The sequence below is a fragment of the Mytilus edulis genome, chromosome 13, assembly GCF_963676685.1.
Source record: "Mytilus edulis chromosome 13, xbMytEdul2.2, whole genome shotgun sequence".
NCBI classification, from domain to species: Eukaryota; Metazoa; Mollusca; class Bivalvia; order Mytilida; family Mytilidae; genus Mytilus; species Mytilus edulis.
The window spans coordinates 41,499,149-41,512,889 of record NC_092356.1 but is presented as its reverse complement, the minus strand read 5'-3'; the positions used below and the strand labels follow the sequence as shown (position 1 = coordinate 41,512,889).

The 13,741-nt window shown below is 32.4% G+C and overlaps 1 protein-coding gene across 4 annotated transcripts in view; it reads right to left on the bottom strand.

The window, feature by feature from the left end:
- The window catches only part of LOC139501265 (eukaryotic translation initiation factor 4 gamma 1-like), a 39,555-nt gene that overhangs the window by 10,688 nt on the left and 15,126 nt on the right, over positions 1–13,741 (bottom strand). For all 4 annotated transcript variants that reach the window (XM_071290292.1, XM_071290293.1, XM_071290295.1 and 1 more), the window contains 5 exons: positions 13,335–13,472; positions 12,892–12,951; positions 12,380–12,523; positions 8,045–8,124; positions 7,521–7,677 (listed from right to left, as the gene is read on the bottom strand). In XM_071290292.1, the coding sequence (XP_071146393.1) occupies positions 7,521–7,677; positions 8,045–8,124; positions 12,380–12,523; positions 12,892–12,951; positions 13,335–13,472 (579 nt within the window). The remainder of the gene's footprint in view (positions 1–7,520; positions 7,678–8,044; positions 8,125–12,379; positions 12,524–12,891; positions 12,952–13,334; positions 13,473–13,741) is intronic.

Below are 13,741 nucleotides of genomic sequence, written 5' to 3'. Positions count from 1 at the left end.
GAAAAAAAAAGAATACATTTCAGTATAAATCTATAATCATGATAATCATGGTGTTACAATGGTAATGTGGTAATGTTTTACCAAGTTACACTACAAGGTCTTTTCTTTAGATACATTGAAAACCTTTTTATTTATGGACAGTAATTATTGATACTATTTTTTCAGTAAAGCACAAGTCTTTATATTTGCACTTCATTATTTTTTTATAATTTCAATACATTTAATTACAATGTAACCAACTTCAGAAACGAGGAATTCGTTAATTCACCAGCATTCATGTAAGCCAGGGATAACTTTTAATCATCATTAGCAAATTACACTGATGAGAAACAAATATGTTATAGCCCATCCTTTGTGAGTATTTTACAACTCAATAAATATTTGTAAACTGTAAATTGTGATCTTAAATTAAATACATTGAAACAAAACATGTCGTGAGAAATTTTATTTTGACACAAAATTATTTTAAATGATCAGTTCATACAGCCAATCGGATGGTTTTTTTTTAAAATTTATTATGCTGTTGTCGGGTTGCGATCTCATGTACACTACATTTCTTTTTATAATATACTCCTAACTTAGTAAAATGAGGAATTGTCCCTCCCCCTTACAATTTTTTCCCCAATGTAAACAGCTTCAGTTCGAGGAATTCGTTAGTTCACCAGCATTGATGTAAGCCAGGGATAACTTATGATCATCATAAGCTGATTACAAGGTGACTAGGAGTAAAAACAATCTCATAGCCCTTAATTTATAATATGTTGAAAGTACTTTTACATTATGTCAACACTGTTAATTGCAATTCCAAATCAACAAGTAGATAAGAGTTTGACAAAGACACTTCTTGTCAACCAATATAGTAACCTCTGGACATTTTTTTTTTTGTAGATGTCAAGGTTGCTTCCTCATTAAATATATTCCCAACATTTACAACTAATAATCGTCTCAATGTAAGCAGCTTCAGAAACGAGGAATTCGTTAGTTCACCATCATTGATGTAAGCCAGGGATAACTTTGTCTCATCATAAGCGTACTACACTGTGATGAGAATTAGATGCTCTTTTTTTTAGCTCACCTGGCCCGAAGGGCCAAGTGAGCTTTTCTCATCACTTGGCGTCCGGCGTCCGTCGTTAACTTTTACAAAAATCTTCTCCTCTGAAACTACTGGACCAAATTAAACCAAACTTGGCCATAATCATCATTGGGGTATCTAGTTTAAAAATTGTGTCCGGTGACCCGCCCAACCAACCAAGATGGCCGCCATGGCTAAAAATAGAACATAGGGGTAAAATGCAGTTTTTGGCTTATAACTCAAAAACCAAAGCATTTAGAGCAAATCTGACATGGGGTAAAATTGTTTATCAGGTCAAGATCTATCTGCCCTGAAATTTTCAGATGAATCGGACAACCCGTTGATAGGTTGCTGCCCCTGAATTGGTAATTTTGAGAAAATTTTGCTGTTTTTGGTTATTATCTTGAATATTATTATAGATAGAGATAAACTGTGAACAGCAAAAATGTTCAACAAAGTAAGATCTACAAATAAGTCAACATGACCAAAATGGTCTGTTGACCCCTTTAGAAGTTATTGCCCTTTATAGTCAATTTTTAACCATTTTTCGTAAATCTTAATTATCTTTTAGAAAAATCTTCTCCTCTGAAACTACTGGACCAAATTAAACCAAACTTGGCCACAATCATCATTGGGGTATCTAGTTTAAAAATTGTGTCCGGTGATCCGGCCAACCAACCAAGATGGCCGCCATGGCTAAAAATAGAACATAGGGGTAAAATGCAGTTTTTGGCTTATCACTCAAAAACTGAAGCATTTAGAGCAAATCTGACATGTAGTAAAATTGTTTATCAGGTCAAGATCTATCTGCCCTGAAATTTTGAGATGAATCGGACAACTCGTTGATAGGTTGCTGCCCCTGAATTGTTAATTTTAAGGAAATTTGGCTGTTTTTGGTTATTATCTTGAATATTATTATAGATAGAGATAAACTGTAAACAGCAAAAATGTTCAGCTAAGTAAGATCTACAAATAAGTCAACATGACCAAAATGGTCTGTTGACCTCTTTAGGAGTTATTGCCCTTTATAGTCATTTTTAACCATTTTTCGTAAATCTTAGTTATCTTTTACAAAAATCTTCTCCTCTGAAACTATTGTACCAAATTAAACCAAACTTGGCCACAATCATCATTGGGGTATCTAGTTTAAAAATTGTGTCCGGTGACCCGGCCAACCAATCAAGATGGCCGCCATGGCTAAAAATAGAACATAGGGGTAAAATGCAGTTTTTGGCTTATCACTCAAAAACCAAAGCATTTAGAGCAAATCTGACATGTGGTAAAATTGCTTATCAGGTCAAGATCTATCTGCAACAACAAAAGAAAGAGAGTTTTTAACGACCTCAGCTGGCTATACAACCCTTGCACAATCAACTGAATTTTGCAGAAATCATTAATAGGATAGATTGCCCTTATATGATAATTTTTTATTACCTTTTTGGTTTTTTTTGGCAAAGTGGGGGGGGGTTGCACAACAACAAAACTACTTCACAACTTTCTCATTACTTTGCATTTCTTGTTAGATAAATTTTACAAAAATTCTCCCCTGAAACAACTGTTGAATTTAAACAAACTTGGTTTAAATCACCACTAGGATATCCAGGGACCACTGTGTATGATGACCCTGCCTGCCCACATGGCTGAAATAAAACATAGGTTTCAAATGCACTTTTTAGTATTATATCTCTGAAACTAAACGACAGTACAACAGTTGCATTTATCATGCAACAATTGTAAATAAAAATATCAGGTGAGCGACACAGGGTCCTTGGACCCTCTAGTTTTTTTTTTTTTTAAATCTCATTTTTTATTAACAGGTTAGGATTTCACAACTTATTTATTGTTTTCGCACTGTAAATTGTGATCCAAAGTTTATTGGATAAAACATACTATAGGTGTGTTACATCTGAGCATGGGACTTTTAATTAAGATCAAAAAGTAACCTCTTGATGCCTTTTGGGTTTTTTGAAAATTGGTTGACTAGCTCATACAATATATACCTACATAAAATTTTATTCACAGTACATGTTTGATTTTGGGATTTTTTCGAAAATTAGTCGATAAGTTTTAAAGGACTCTCCCTAACATAATACAATTGTTGATGTATACAGCTTCAGTTCGAGGAATTCGTTAGTTCACCAGCATTGATGTAAGCCAGGGATAACTTAAGATCATCATAAGCTGACAAACACTGTTATAGCAGTCAAAACAATTCTACAGTCCATAATTTATACACAGTATATTGACATCCAAAACGTTGAAATAGACAGACTCGAGGTAAATTCTAGCATTTAACAGACACATCTCTCAAGTCTCTATTGTTAAGACCGTATAGCAAACTTCAGATGCTTTTTAGTTTAAAAGGTTGTGGCCTCGCATAACATATACCCTGTATCTGTTTTCATATTTAAGAAATGGTATTTCTGAACTCTTCCTTTCAAATTAAATGTTCAGGGACAACAGCTTCAGTTCGAGGAATTCGTCAATTCACCAGCATTGATGTAAGCCAGGGATAACTTTAGATCATCATCAGCTGATTGCAGTCATGGCTGTCTAAACAGCTGTAGTCCATAATTCACATGCTAGTACAACTCATTTATTATTTCAAAATTGTTAACTGAAATCCAACAAGTCATTGAAATATACAAACTTTTGTGAGTTTGAACATGTACATAGTCACCACACACCATTGTAGAGACTTTGGGACTATTTAGCAACCTCTTCATGTCTTCGATTGATTCATATTTTTGTTCAGGTTGCTATCTAATTTTACATATACCCCTCCCCCTTTTTCATCTTTAAATAGAATTTCCTGCTCCCCCTTTCCCTTACAAATTGAAATTTGTAAGTAAATAACTTTAGCATTGAGGAATTTGTTAGTTCACCAGCATTGATGTAAGCCAGGGATAACTTTTCATCATAAGCTAATTACATTGTGATGGGAATAAGAATTCAAATAGGCCAAACATGCAAGTATTTCACATCTTTATATTTCCATCCTGTTTATTGTAAGCCATGATATATTGGATAAAGCAGACTTCAGATGTGTTTAGCTTAGAATGGACATTTGCCTCTTTAACTAAGACAAAATTGGAACTTTTAAAACTCTTTTGAAGGTTTTTGCTTAAGGGATTACTGGCTCATTTTGGTATTAACCTACAGCTACTTTTATTTAATCACCAGTTTTATTTGGGGATAAAAATAAAATCATTTTATTTTTTTAAAAGGGGTGGAATTCCATATGAACTCTTTCGTACATAATAAATTTTAAACAGCTTCAGTTCGAGGAATTCGTTAGTTCACCAGCATTAATGTAAGCCAGGGATAACTTTAAATCATCATAAGCTGACAACACTTATGGCAATAAAAACAATTGTAGTCCATAATTCACATGTTCGTTTTCACAATTGGTTCATTAATAACTGAAATTCAATAAGTCGTTGAAAATGAACTGACTTGAGGAGGGTTTAGACATTTAAACAGTCACCAGTTTCAAGACTATGAGACTATTTAGCATCCTCTTCAGGTCTTTGAATGATTTTTATTGGTTTGTGAAGGTTGTTGTTAAATTTAACATATATCCAACCCCAAATTGAAAATTTCAATGTAAAAAACTTCAGTTCGAGGAATTCGTTAGTTCACCAGCATTGATGTAAGCCAGGGATAACTTTTCATCATCATAAGCTAATTACAAAGAAGGAAATCAGAAATAAGAAATTAAATAGGCAAACATGCAAGTATTTCACATCTTGTTTAAATTTCCATACTGTTTATTGTAAGCCATAAAATGTTGGATAAAGCTGACAAGACGAGTTCTAGCGGACATTTTCTTCAACTAAGATAAAATAGGAACTTTCAAAACTCTTTTATGGGTTTTTGGTTAAGGGATTACTGGCTCATTTTGGCATTAACCTACAGCTCATTTTGGCGTTAACCTACAGCTACTTTTATTTAATTCCCAGGTTCATTTTATTTTTGAGAGGTAGAATTCCATAAAAACTCTTTCTTACATTATAAATTTTAACAGCTTCAGTTCGAGGAATTCGTTAGTTCACCAGCATTGATGTAAGCCAGGGATAACTTTTCATCATCATCAGCTAATTACATTGTAATGGTTATAAGAAATTAAATAGGCCAATATATTGGTATTTCACATCTTGTTTATATTTCTATACTGTTTATTGTAAGCCATAATATGTTGGATAAAGAAGAAGAATAATGACTATTTCAGCTTGAAATGAACATTTTCTCTAACATGGACAAAATAGAAACTTTTACAGCTCTTTTATTGGTTTATAGTTATGGGATTACTGGCTCATTTTGGTATATAAATGTACCTACAGCTACTTTTATTTAAATCCCAGTTTTATTTGGGGTTAAACCATTTTTTTTTAAAAGTTTCTACATGTTCAAGAGGTGGAATTCCAGATGAATTCTTTCTTACACAATAAATTTTAAACAGCTTCAGTTCGAGGAATTCGTTAGTTCACCAGCATTGATGTAAGCCAGGGATAACTTTAGATCATCACAAGCTGACAACACTGTTAAGGCAGTCAAAACAATTCTTCAGTTCATAATTCACATGTTAGTTTTCACAATGGGTTCATTATTAGCTGAAATTCAAAGTCATTGAAATTTACCGACTTGAGGTGAGTTTGAACAAGTAAACAGTCACCAGTGTCAAGACTACGAGATTATTTTAAAACAACCTTCTACATGTCTTTAAAGGACTTTTATTGGTTTGTTAAGGTTGCCGTTTAATTTAAAATATAGCCCTCTTCCCCCAAATTTTTCATATATTATTAGAATTTCCTGCTCCCCCATTTTCCTGACAAATTGAAATTTCAATGTATATAACTTCAGAAACGAGGAATTCGTCAATTCACCAGCATTGATGTAAGCCAGGGATAACTTTTCATCATCATAAGCTAATTACATTGTGATTGAAATACAAAATTAAATAGGCCAACTCGTTTATATTTCCAAACTGTTGATTGTAAGCCATAATATATCAAACAAAGCAGACTTTGAGATGAGTAAAGCTTAAAATGGACATTTTTCTTTCACTAAGACTAAATTGGAACTTTGAAAACTCTTGTTAGTTTTAGTTTATTGGATAAATGGTTCATTTTGAAATAAACCTACAGCTAATTTTATTTACTTCACAGTATTATTTTGGGTAAAAAAAAACCATTTTAGAGTTTTGAGAGATGAAATTCCATAAATACTCTCTCACATAATAAATTTTAAACAGCTTCAGTTCGAGGAATTCGTTAGTTCACCAGCATTGATGTAAGCCAGGGATAACTTTAGATCATCATAAGCTGACAACACTGTTAGGGCAATCATAACAATTCTAGAGTCCATAATTCACATACAACTATTTAATTATTTCAATATTGTAAAATACAATCTGATAAGGCATTGAAATATACAGACTTGAGGTGAAAAATAACAGTCAGACAATATGATATTAAACAATCTCTAGGCGTCTTTCTATTGATTTTATTTTTTTGTGGGTATTAAAGTTGAAGATCGATTCAAAATCCCACCCTTTTTTTTAAAAATTATTTTCATATTCAAGACTTTGAGGCGAGTTTGAACATGTACATCACCATTATCAAGACAAAGTTATTTAGCAACCTCTAGGTGTCTTTTGATTGATAATGTGTGAGTGATAAAGGTTAATTCAACATATACCTCCCACTCCCCTCAATTGTTTTCATATTCAAGAAGTGGTATTTCCCTACAAATTAAACTATCAATGCAAAAAGCTTTCAGAAACGAGGAATTCAGTTGTTCACCAGCATTAATGTAAGCCAGGGATAACTTTTAATCATCATAAGCTAATCACATCGGGCCATACAAAAGAATAGGTGTGTTTGCCCTAACCCTACCTACTCAGAAAATAGCTGCCTACTCAAAATCTTTTATTGTCCTGGCCTTAAAGGCATAAAACTTTGCTCAGTGCTCTGAGCACAAAAGTCATGCTCGAAACATGAAATCCAGCAATTTGATTGGTTGATTTTCGAGTCTGAGTACAAAAATCATGCTTGAAAGTTTTATGACCATGAGGCCTGATGTCATTTTTTCTTTTTCTTTTTCAGATAGACATGAAGACTAATAAATATCTGATACTTTAAATTTCTCTCTGCAAAAAAAAATAATGCCTACCCTACCTACCCACTGTCTCAATGCTGGGCAGGGTTTAGGCAAACCCAAAAAGTGTGGCCTCGATAATAATTTCAAACTTTTTTTTTATTATAAATTTAATTATTCATTTATTTTACATTCTTCATTTGTATTTAATTAAAAATGATGCTTTAACTCTGGAAAAATTCTTTGATGATTATAGAGACTGAATACTTTTCATGCCAAACCTTGTAAGAAGTTTCCAGCTCTAGGATTCCAAATACGTTAAATGTACAAAAATGCATGTAATATTTACCTTGGCCTTCTCAGAGTCTAATTCTTTTCCAATGGTTCGTAACAATTTACATAAACATTCTAAACTCTCCTCATCTTTGGAATTGAGCAATTTAAAGACACATTCATGCATGATTGGTTCCGTTAACATTTTCAATTTAAATAATTCTCCAATGAATCTGAAAATTAAAAATAGAAACCTATGTACTTTTTTCAAATCATTAACAAATTCTATTCTTTTGATCTTCAATTATAACTAAATACTCAAGTCTTCTTCCACCAAAAATAGCAGAATCTCAGAACACGAATCTTGAAAATATTTTTATTTCTATGAATTTGTCTTCTCGTCACTAGTTTTACAGTAGTTTCAATATCTTGAAGGTCAATGTGTTACACAAGTTAAACAGTAGTTTATATATCTAAATAGTCAATGTGCAACACTTTCAAATAAGATTTTTGCTATATATCAACATTTACTAAGTTATTGTACTAAGTATTTATTTTTTCATTTTTTACCACTATGTGATGAAGAACAAATATTCAAACCTAATATTTCCTAAAGATCTGCGTCTAGCATTTGTCTCAGTTAATACAATCTCTGCTTCAATTTCTGCCTTTTTGCTTTCCTGTGTAAGAAAATTATTTATTATTTTCATTATCAAAATACCAACATTATAAACAATGGCTGAAACTGAACATAATAAAAACAAATATCCAGGATAACACATTCATTTTCTATTGCATATATTTTTTACCAGCTTCAACAATAAAGATTTCATGTTAAAAATTTGAGTTAGCATATAGCTCTTTTCTACCTTTTATTCAGGCTTTTAGGTTTTTCTCCATATGATTTCAAAAGTGGGATTCCCTTTATACTTGTCTTTGAAGAAGTAAATTTCCAGTGTAAACAGGTTCAGAAACGAGGAATTCGTTAATTCACCAGCATTAGTGTAAGCCAGGGATAACTTTCCATCATCATAAGTTGTTATCACTGTGATGGGAATCAATAGCAATTCAAAAGCTGAACTTTTATAATTAAATATCTTAGTATTTCACAAATATTTTTTAAAGGAACACTTGAGGTTGATTTGAGTTGAATAAAGACACTTCTCTATTGTTCAGACCAGATACTTTAACATGAAGTGGGACAGACGGACGAACAAACAGATGGAGACAAAGACTGGAAAACATAATGCCCCAAGGTGGGGCATAAAAAGTGGGATTCTCTTACTCATCTTCAAGAAGAAATTGTCCAATGTAAATAGCTTCAGTTCGAGGAATTCGTTAATTCACCAGCATTAATGTAAGCCAGGGATAACTTTTAATCATCATAAGCTATTATCACTGTGATGGGAATCAAAAGTGTTTAAAGGAACTTTAACAATTATGTATTTTACATTTAACAGAAAATGCAGTTGCAAATATTTTTGAAAATAAAGCCTCAATGAGGATTCCAGTTGGACAGACTTCTCTCCTGTTCAGACCACACAACTACCATTATAATGTATTTCTAATTTTTAAGGTCGCTATGTCATTTGATATATAACCATCATATAGTCAGGGCTCACACTACTTCAGAATTATAGGGAGAAGTGACTTCTCTTTTTGAAACTGATAGGGAGAAGTGGTGAGATTTGAAAGAGAAGTGCTCATTCGCGCGGTGCGCTACAATGTTTGGATTTTACAATAGTATAAAGGGCCATATGTAAATAATGTTCTTTTTATGTTGTTCAATTCATATGAGTAAAAAATTACAATTAAAGTAACATTTGAAACTTAAGGTTCTTGTGAGAAACTACCAACTAGATATCTAGCACTAAAAAATAAAATTATTTTAAAAAATGTAAAGAAATTATAATATATCAATTACATGATTACAATTTAATTAAAAATTATCTAGTGTATGAAATTCAGTGTTTCTCATAAAAAAATATAAAAGTTATTAAGCTGGGCCATAATATATTGATATTAGTATAATAGTCTCAGAGTTAAGCAACTTTAATCAATAGTTTGAAACAATCCGTAAAAAATATAGGGAATTATATACACCAATCAATTAGATGTCACCAAAAGTCTCTTAATGCGTGTGGAATGCGTAATTTTCCCCTTTGGGATCAATATTCTTCTGTCAGCTGTTCCATCCGTGCGTCCGTAGTAAATATTGTAAAAGTACGGATTTCGGTCATAGCTGGTCCGGTTCAGATCCGTATTTTAGAAATCGGTCAATGGCGGACGAATGCAAGAAAATTTACAAAAATAAACGATGTTTGACAAGTTATTTGGAAAGGAACATGACGGTTTTCATGCAATAAATGGATTAAACATTTACTGGAGGCAACTTTTGTCACGTTTAAATGAAGTAACAAACTTATTTTGCCGCCGAAATTTAGGTTGATGTACGTTTTCGAGTAACAAGCACCGAAACTTGCGGGAATGCAGGAAGTGATAAAAAGTTGTATTTTTATCAAATAACCTGCTACACACTGCGAAGACAATGTTTCAACCTCTTTTCTAAAGATAATGAATCGTTTATGTCTGAATTTCTTTAATTATCAGTAAAAAATTGATGTTTCATCAACTTGGTAAAAATTGAAAATGTCCGATGACGGAAGCGACTGAAAGTGACTGTCGTCAAGAACAGGGCGACTTGATTTCGCTTTTGGGGGTTGGGGAAAGCGAAGTGACGATCGGGAAGGCGACTTCTTCGCCCAAGTCGCCTGGTAGCGTGAGCCCTGTATAGTATTTATATAATACATGTAGTTTTTAATGTAATCAGCTTCAGAAACGAGGAATTCGTTAATTCACCAGCATTTATGTAAGCCAGGGATAACTTTCCATCATCAGTAGCAAATTACACCGTAATGGGAAACAAAAGCAATTAAACAGCCTAACTTTTTTTTAAACATGTTAGTTCTATCTCATAATTTAGAGAAACAGTAGTCATATATATTTTTTTAAATAAAGACAAAAGGTGTATTTCAGTTTGACAAGACACTTCCCTATTGGTAAGACCATATAACTACCACTAGAGTGATTTTCATCATTTTCATGGTTGCTATGTCATTTGAGATATACCCCACATATAGTATTTACATGTAGTTTATAATGTAATCAGCTTCAGAAACGAGGAATTCGTTAATTCACCAGCATTGATGTAAGCCAGGGATAACTTTCCATCATCAGTAGCAAATTACACTGTGGTGGGAAACAAAAGCAATTAAACAGCCTAACTTTTTTTAAAACATGTTAGTTCTATCTCATAATTTAGAGAAACAGTAGTCATAAATATTTTTTAAAATAAAGACAAAAGGTGTATTTCAGTTTGACAAGACCCTTCCCTATTAGTAAGACCATATAACTACCACTAGAGTGATTTTCATCATTTTCATGGTTGCTATGTCATTTGAGATATACCCCACATATAGTATTTACATGTAGTTTATAATGTAATCAGCTTCAGAAACGAGGAATTCGTTAATTCACCAGCATTGATGTAAGCCAGGGATAACTTTCCATCATCAGTAGCAAATAACACTGTGATAGGAATCAAAGCGTTTATAAAGCCTAACTTTTATACAATAAAACATGTTGGTATTTCACAATTTACAGGAACTGAATGAATGAATGAATGAATTTTATTTCTCATTAACTACAAATTACATAGTTACAGAGAATATATATGTATAAACAATTACATTTAATATTAAAGCACATGTGAACAATACAAACATAAACATTAAATTGCAAACCAACCAGGAGGAGTGACCCTCACATTTATAATTTTTATAAATCTACAAAGATTGTCAAGCACAATATAATTATTTGAGCTCATCAATTGTTGATATTTATAAATATTCGGACGAAGAGTAAAATAATGTGGTAACAACCTCATTCTGCAGTCATTAGTTTCATAGAATAAAGACTCAAGGTTAATGCCAGTTGGACACAGAAACTTCTCTACAGTTAAGACCATGTAACTACCACTAGTCATTTTCATCATTTTTTGGGTTGCTATGTCATTTGAGAGATACCCATCATATCATGTAGTTTTTAATGTAATCAGCTTCAGAAACGAGGAATTCGTTAATTCACCAGCATTTATGTAAGCCAGGGATAACTTTCCATCATCAGTAGCATATTACAATGTGATGGGAAACAATTTTATAGCCCTTTTTTTTTAACAATAAAACGTTCATGTATTTTACTTTTATTATTTCCCAATATTTTGAAATGAAGGGAGGATTTGAAATGCACACCAACAATTCTCTATTGTTCAAACCATGTATTAAACAACCCACTGGATGTCTATTAAGTTATTTTTTTGTGTATTTTTTGGGGTCTCCGTCATTTTTGACTCATACCCCACATCTCTTCTGAAAACTACAAATTTTAAGAATTGGGATTCACTAACTTGTTAAAAGTATTAAATTCAATGTTAACAGCTTCAGTTCGAGGAATTCGTTAGTTCACCAGCATTGATGTAAGCCAGGGATAACTTATGATCATCATTAGCTGTTATAGACATGTGTTGAAGGCCGTACATTGACCTATAATGGTTTACTTTTATAAATTGTTATTTGGATAGAGAGTTGTCTCATTGGCACTCGCACCACATCTTCCTATATCTATGTATGATTAATTAGGAAAATAGGTATGATTGGCTCATATTGTTAGGCAGTTAAATCTTGTTTTTAATTTAAACTAGGCTAACATTTCTTTCTTTTTTTACAATATGGCTTGCTAGAATAAGTCAGCAAGAAGTCATGTCCCCCTTCCCCAGATCTAGAATTCTGACTTTGATCTAACCAGTATTTGCTCTATTATTCCTAAATGCTGTGCACATCAGCACAAAAGCGATTTTCTTAACTATCAAAAACTTACTTCTGCATCTTTTAATTTTACTCTCAGTGCTTCTATGTCATCTTCAGCAGCTTTGTCTTTTTCAAATTCCTTTTGACATTTAGTCAGCAGTATAGCACGGAAATTTACAAATTCTCCAGATTTCTTAGTGGATGGCACTTTAATCTAAAAACAAATGCCACATTTTTTTATTCAACTTCTGGGATACAAGAAATCCTTCATAGAATTAATTATCAATCATTGAAGAGCTTTTCTACAAGTCATCTTGTCAGCTAAAAAGTTAAAACTTCATTAAAACTATTTGAAAGTTATGTGCTGATGTTTAGATACCATGCATGGAATTAAAAAATTAATGTGTTAAGTGAGAACTGACCATGACCTCTAGAGATTATTTTTTATTCATTTTACATTTGCTTGATGAAAGGTTTGTCTTCAAAAATCATAGATCTTTCGGCTATCATATAAATACTGAAAATAAAATAAAAATATTGGAAATTTTCCTCTTTACATGTATGTCATTTATAGTAACTTACTTGGGTTAAATAACGGCACATGCTGGCATAGGCTACACTAAATCCTGGTTCTGCAATGGCCTGCAATATGAAATCAATTGTGTAATCAATAAGAATAAAATAAAGTTCAGCAGCAACTTTGTCTTGAATGAAAGGTTCAATAGAATTGTTGTTTGATGGATATATACTTATGTTTACATTTTGTTACCTCAGGTGATAATTTCTTCTGTCTGATTATCATGTTTTAAAATTGCCACTGGACAATGAATGACTTGCAATGTTCAAATCCCTTTCCACTTTTCCAAAATATTAAAAGGGATTAGTTATTGTTTTATAAATCCTCTGAATGTTGACTGCAGTTGTTTTTAAACTAAGAGGCACATTCATATCAGGTTGATATTTCTTATGTGTGCCATACACGTGTCAATGACCTCTAAGTAACTTCTCCTGTTAGTATCTCTTACCTTTTCAAAAACAAGGTTGGCAACACCCTGTAGATGATCTTCGGATGTAATTTCAAGTTCTGACATCTGTTTGACAAGGGTCTGGAACTTTTGTGGAGTAAGTTTGTTTAAGATACCCCTAGCTTTCTTGTACAATTCCTAAAAAAGATGTAATATTACATAAAAGAAACATCAATTCGCTTTTCAGCTTCAGATTATTTTTCAATATTACTTTCCAAGGGCTGTGCTGGACTTCAATTAGTTGTTCAAAGAAAAATTCTAAGCATCAAATTGAGTCCGAATCCAACCCTCATTCATGCCACAACCAATTTTCTACAGGCTTATACATCACATTTTCATGTCTTCATTTAGGAATTCAGTTCATGCATATTAGAACAAAGAATATTTAAAAATTTGCATTTGAAAGA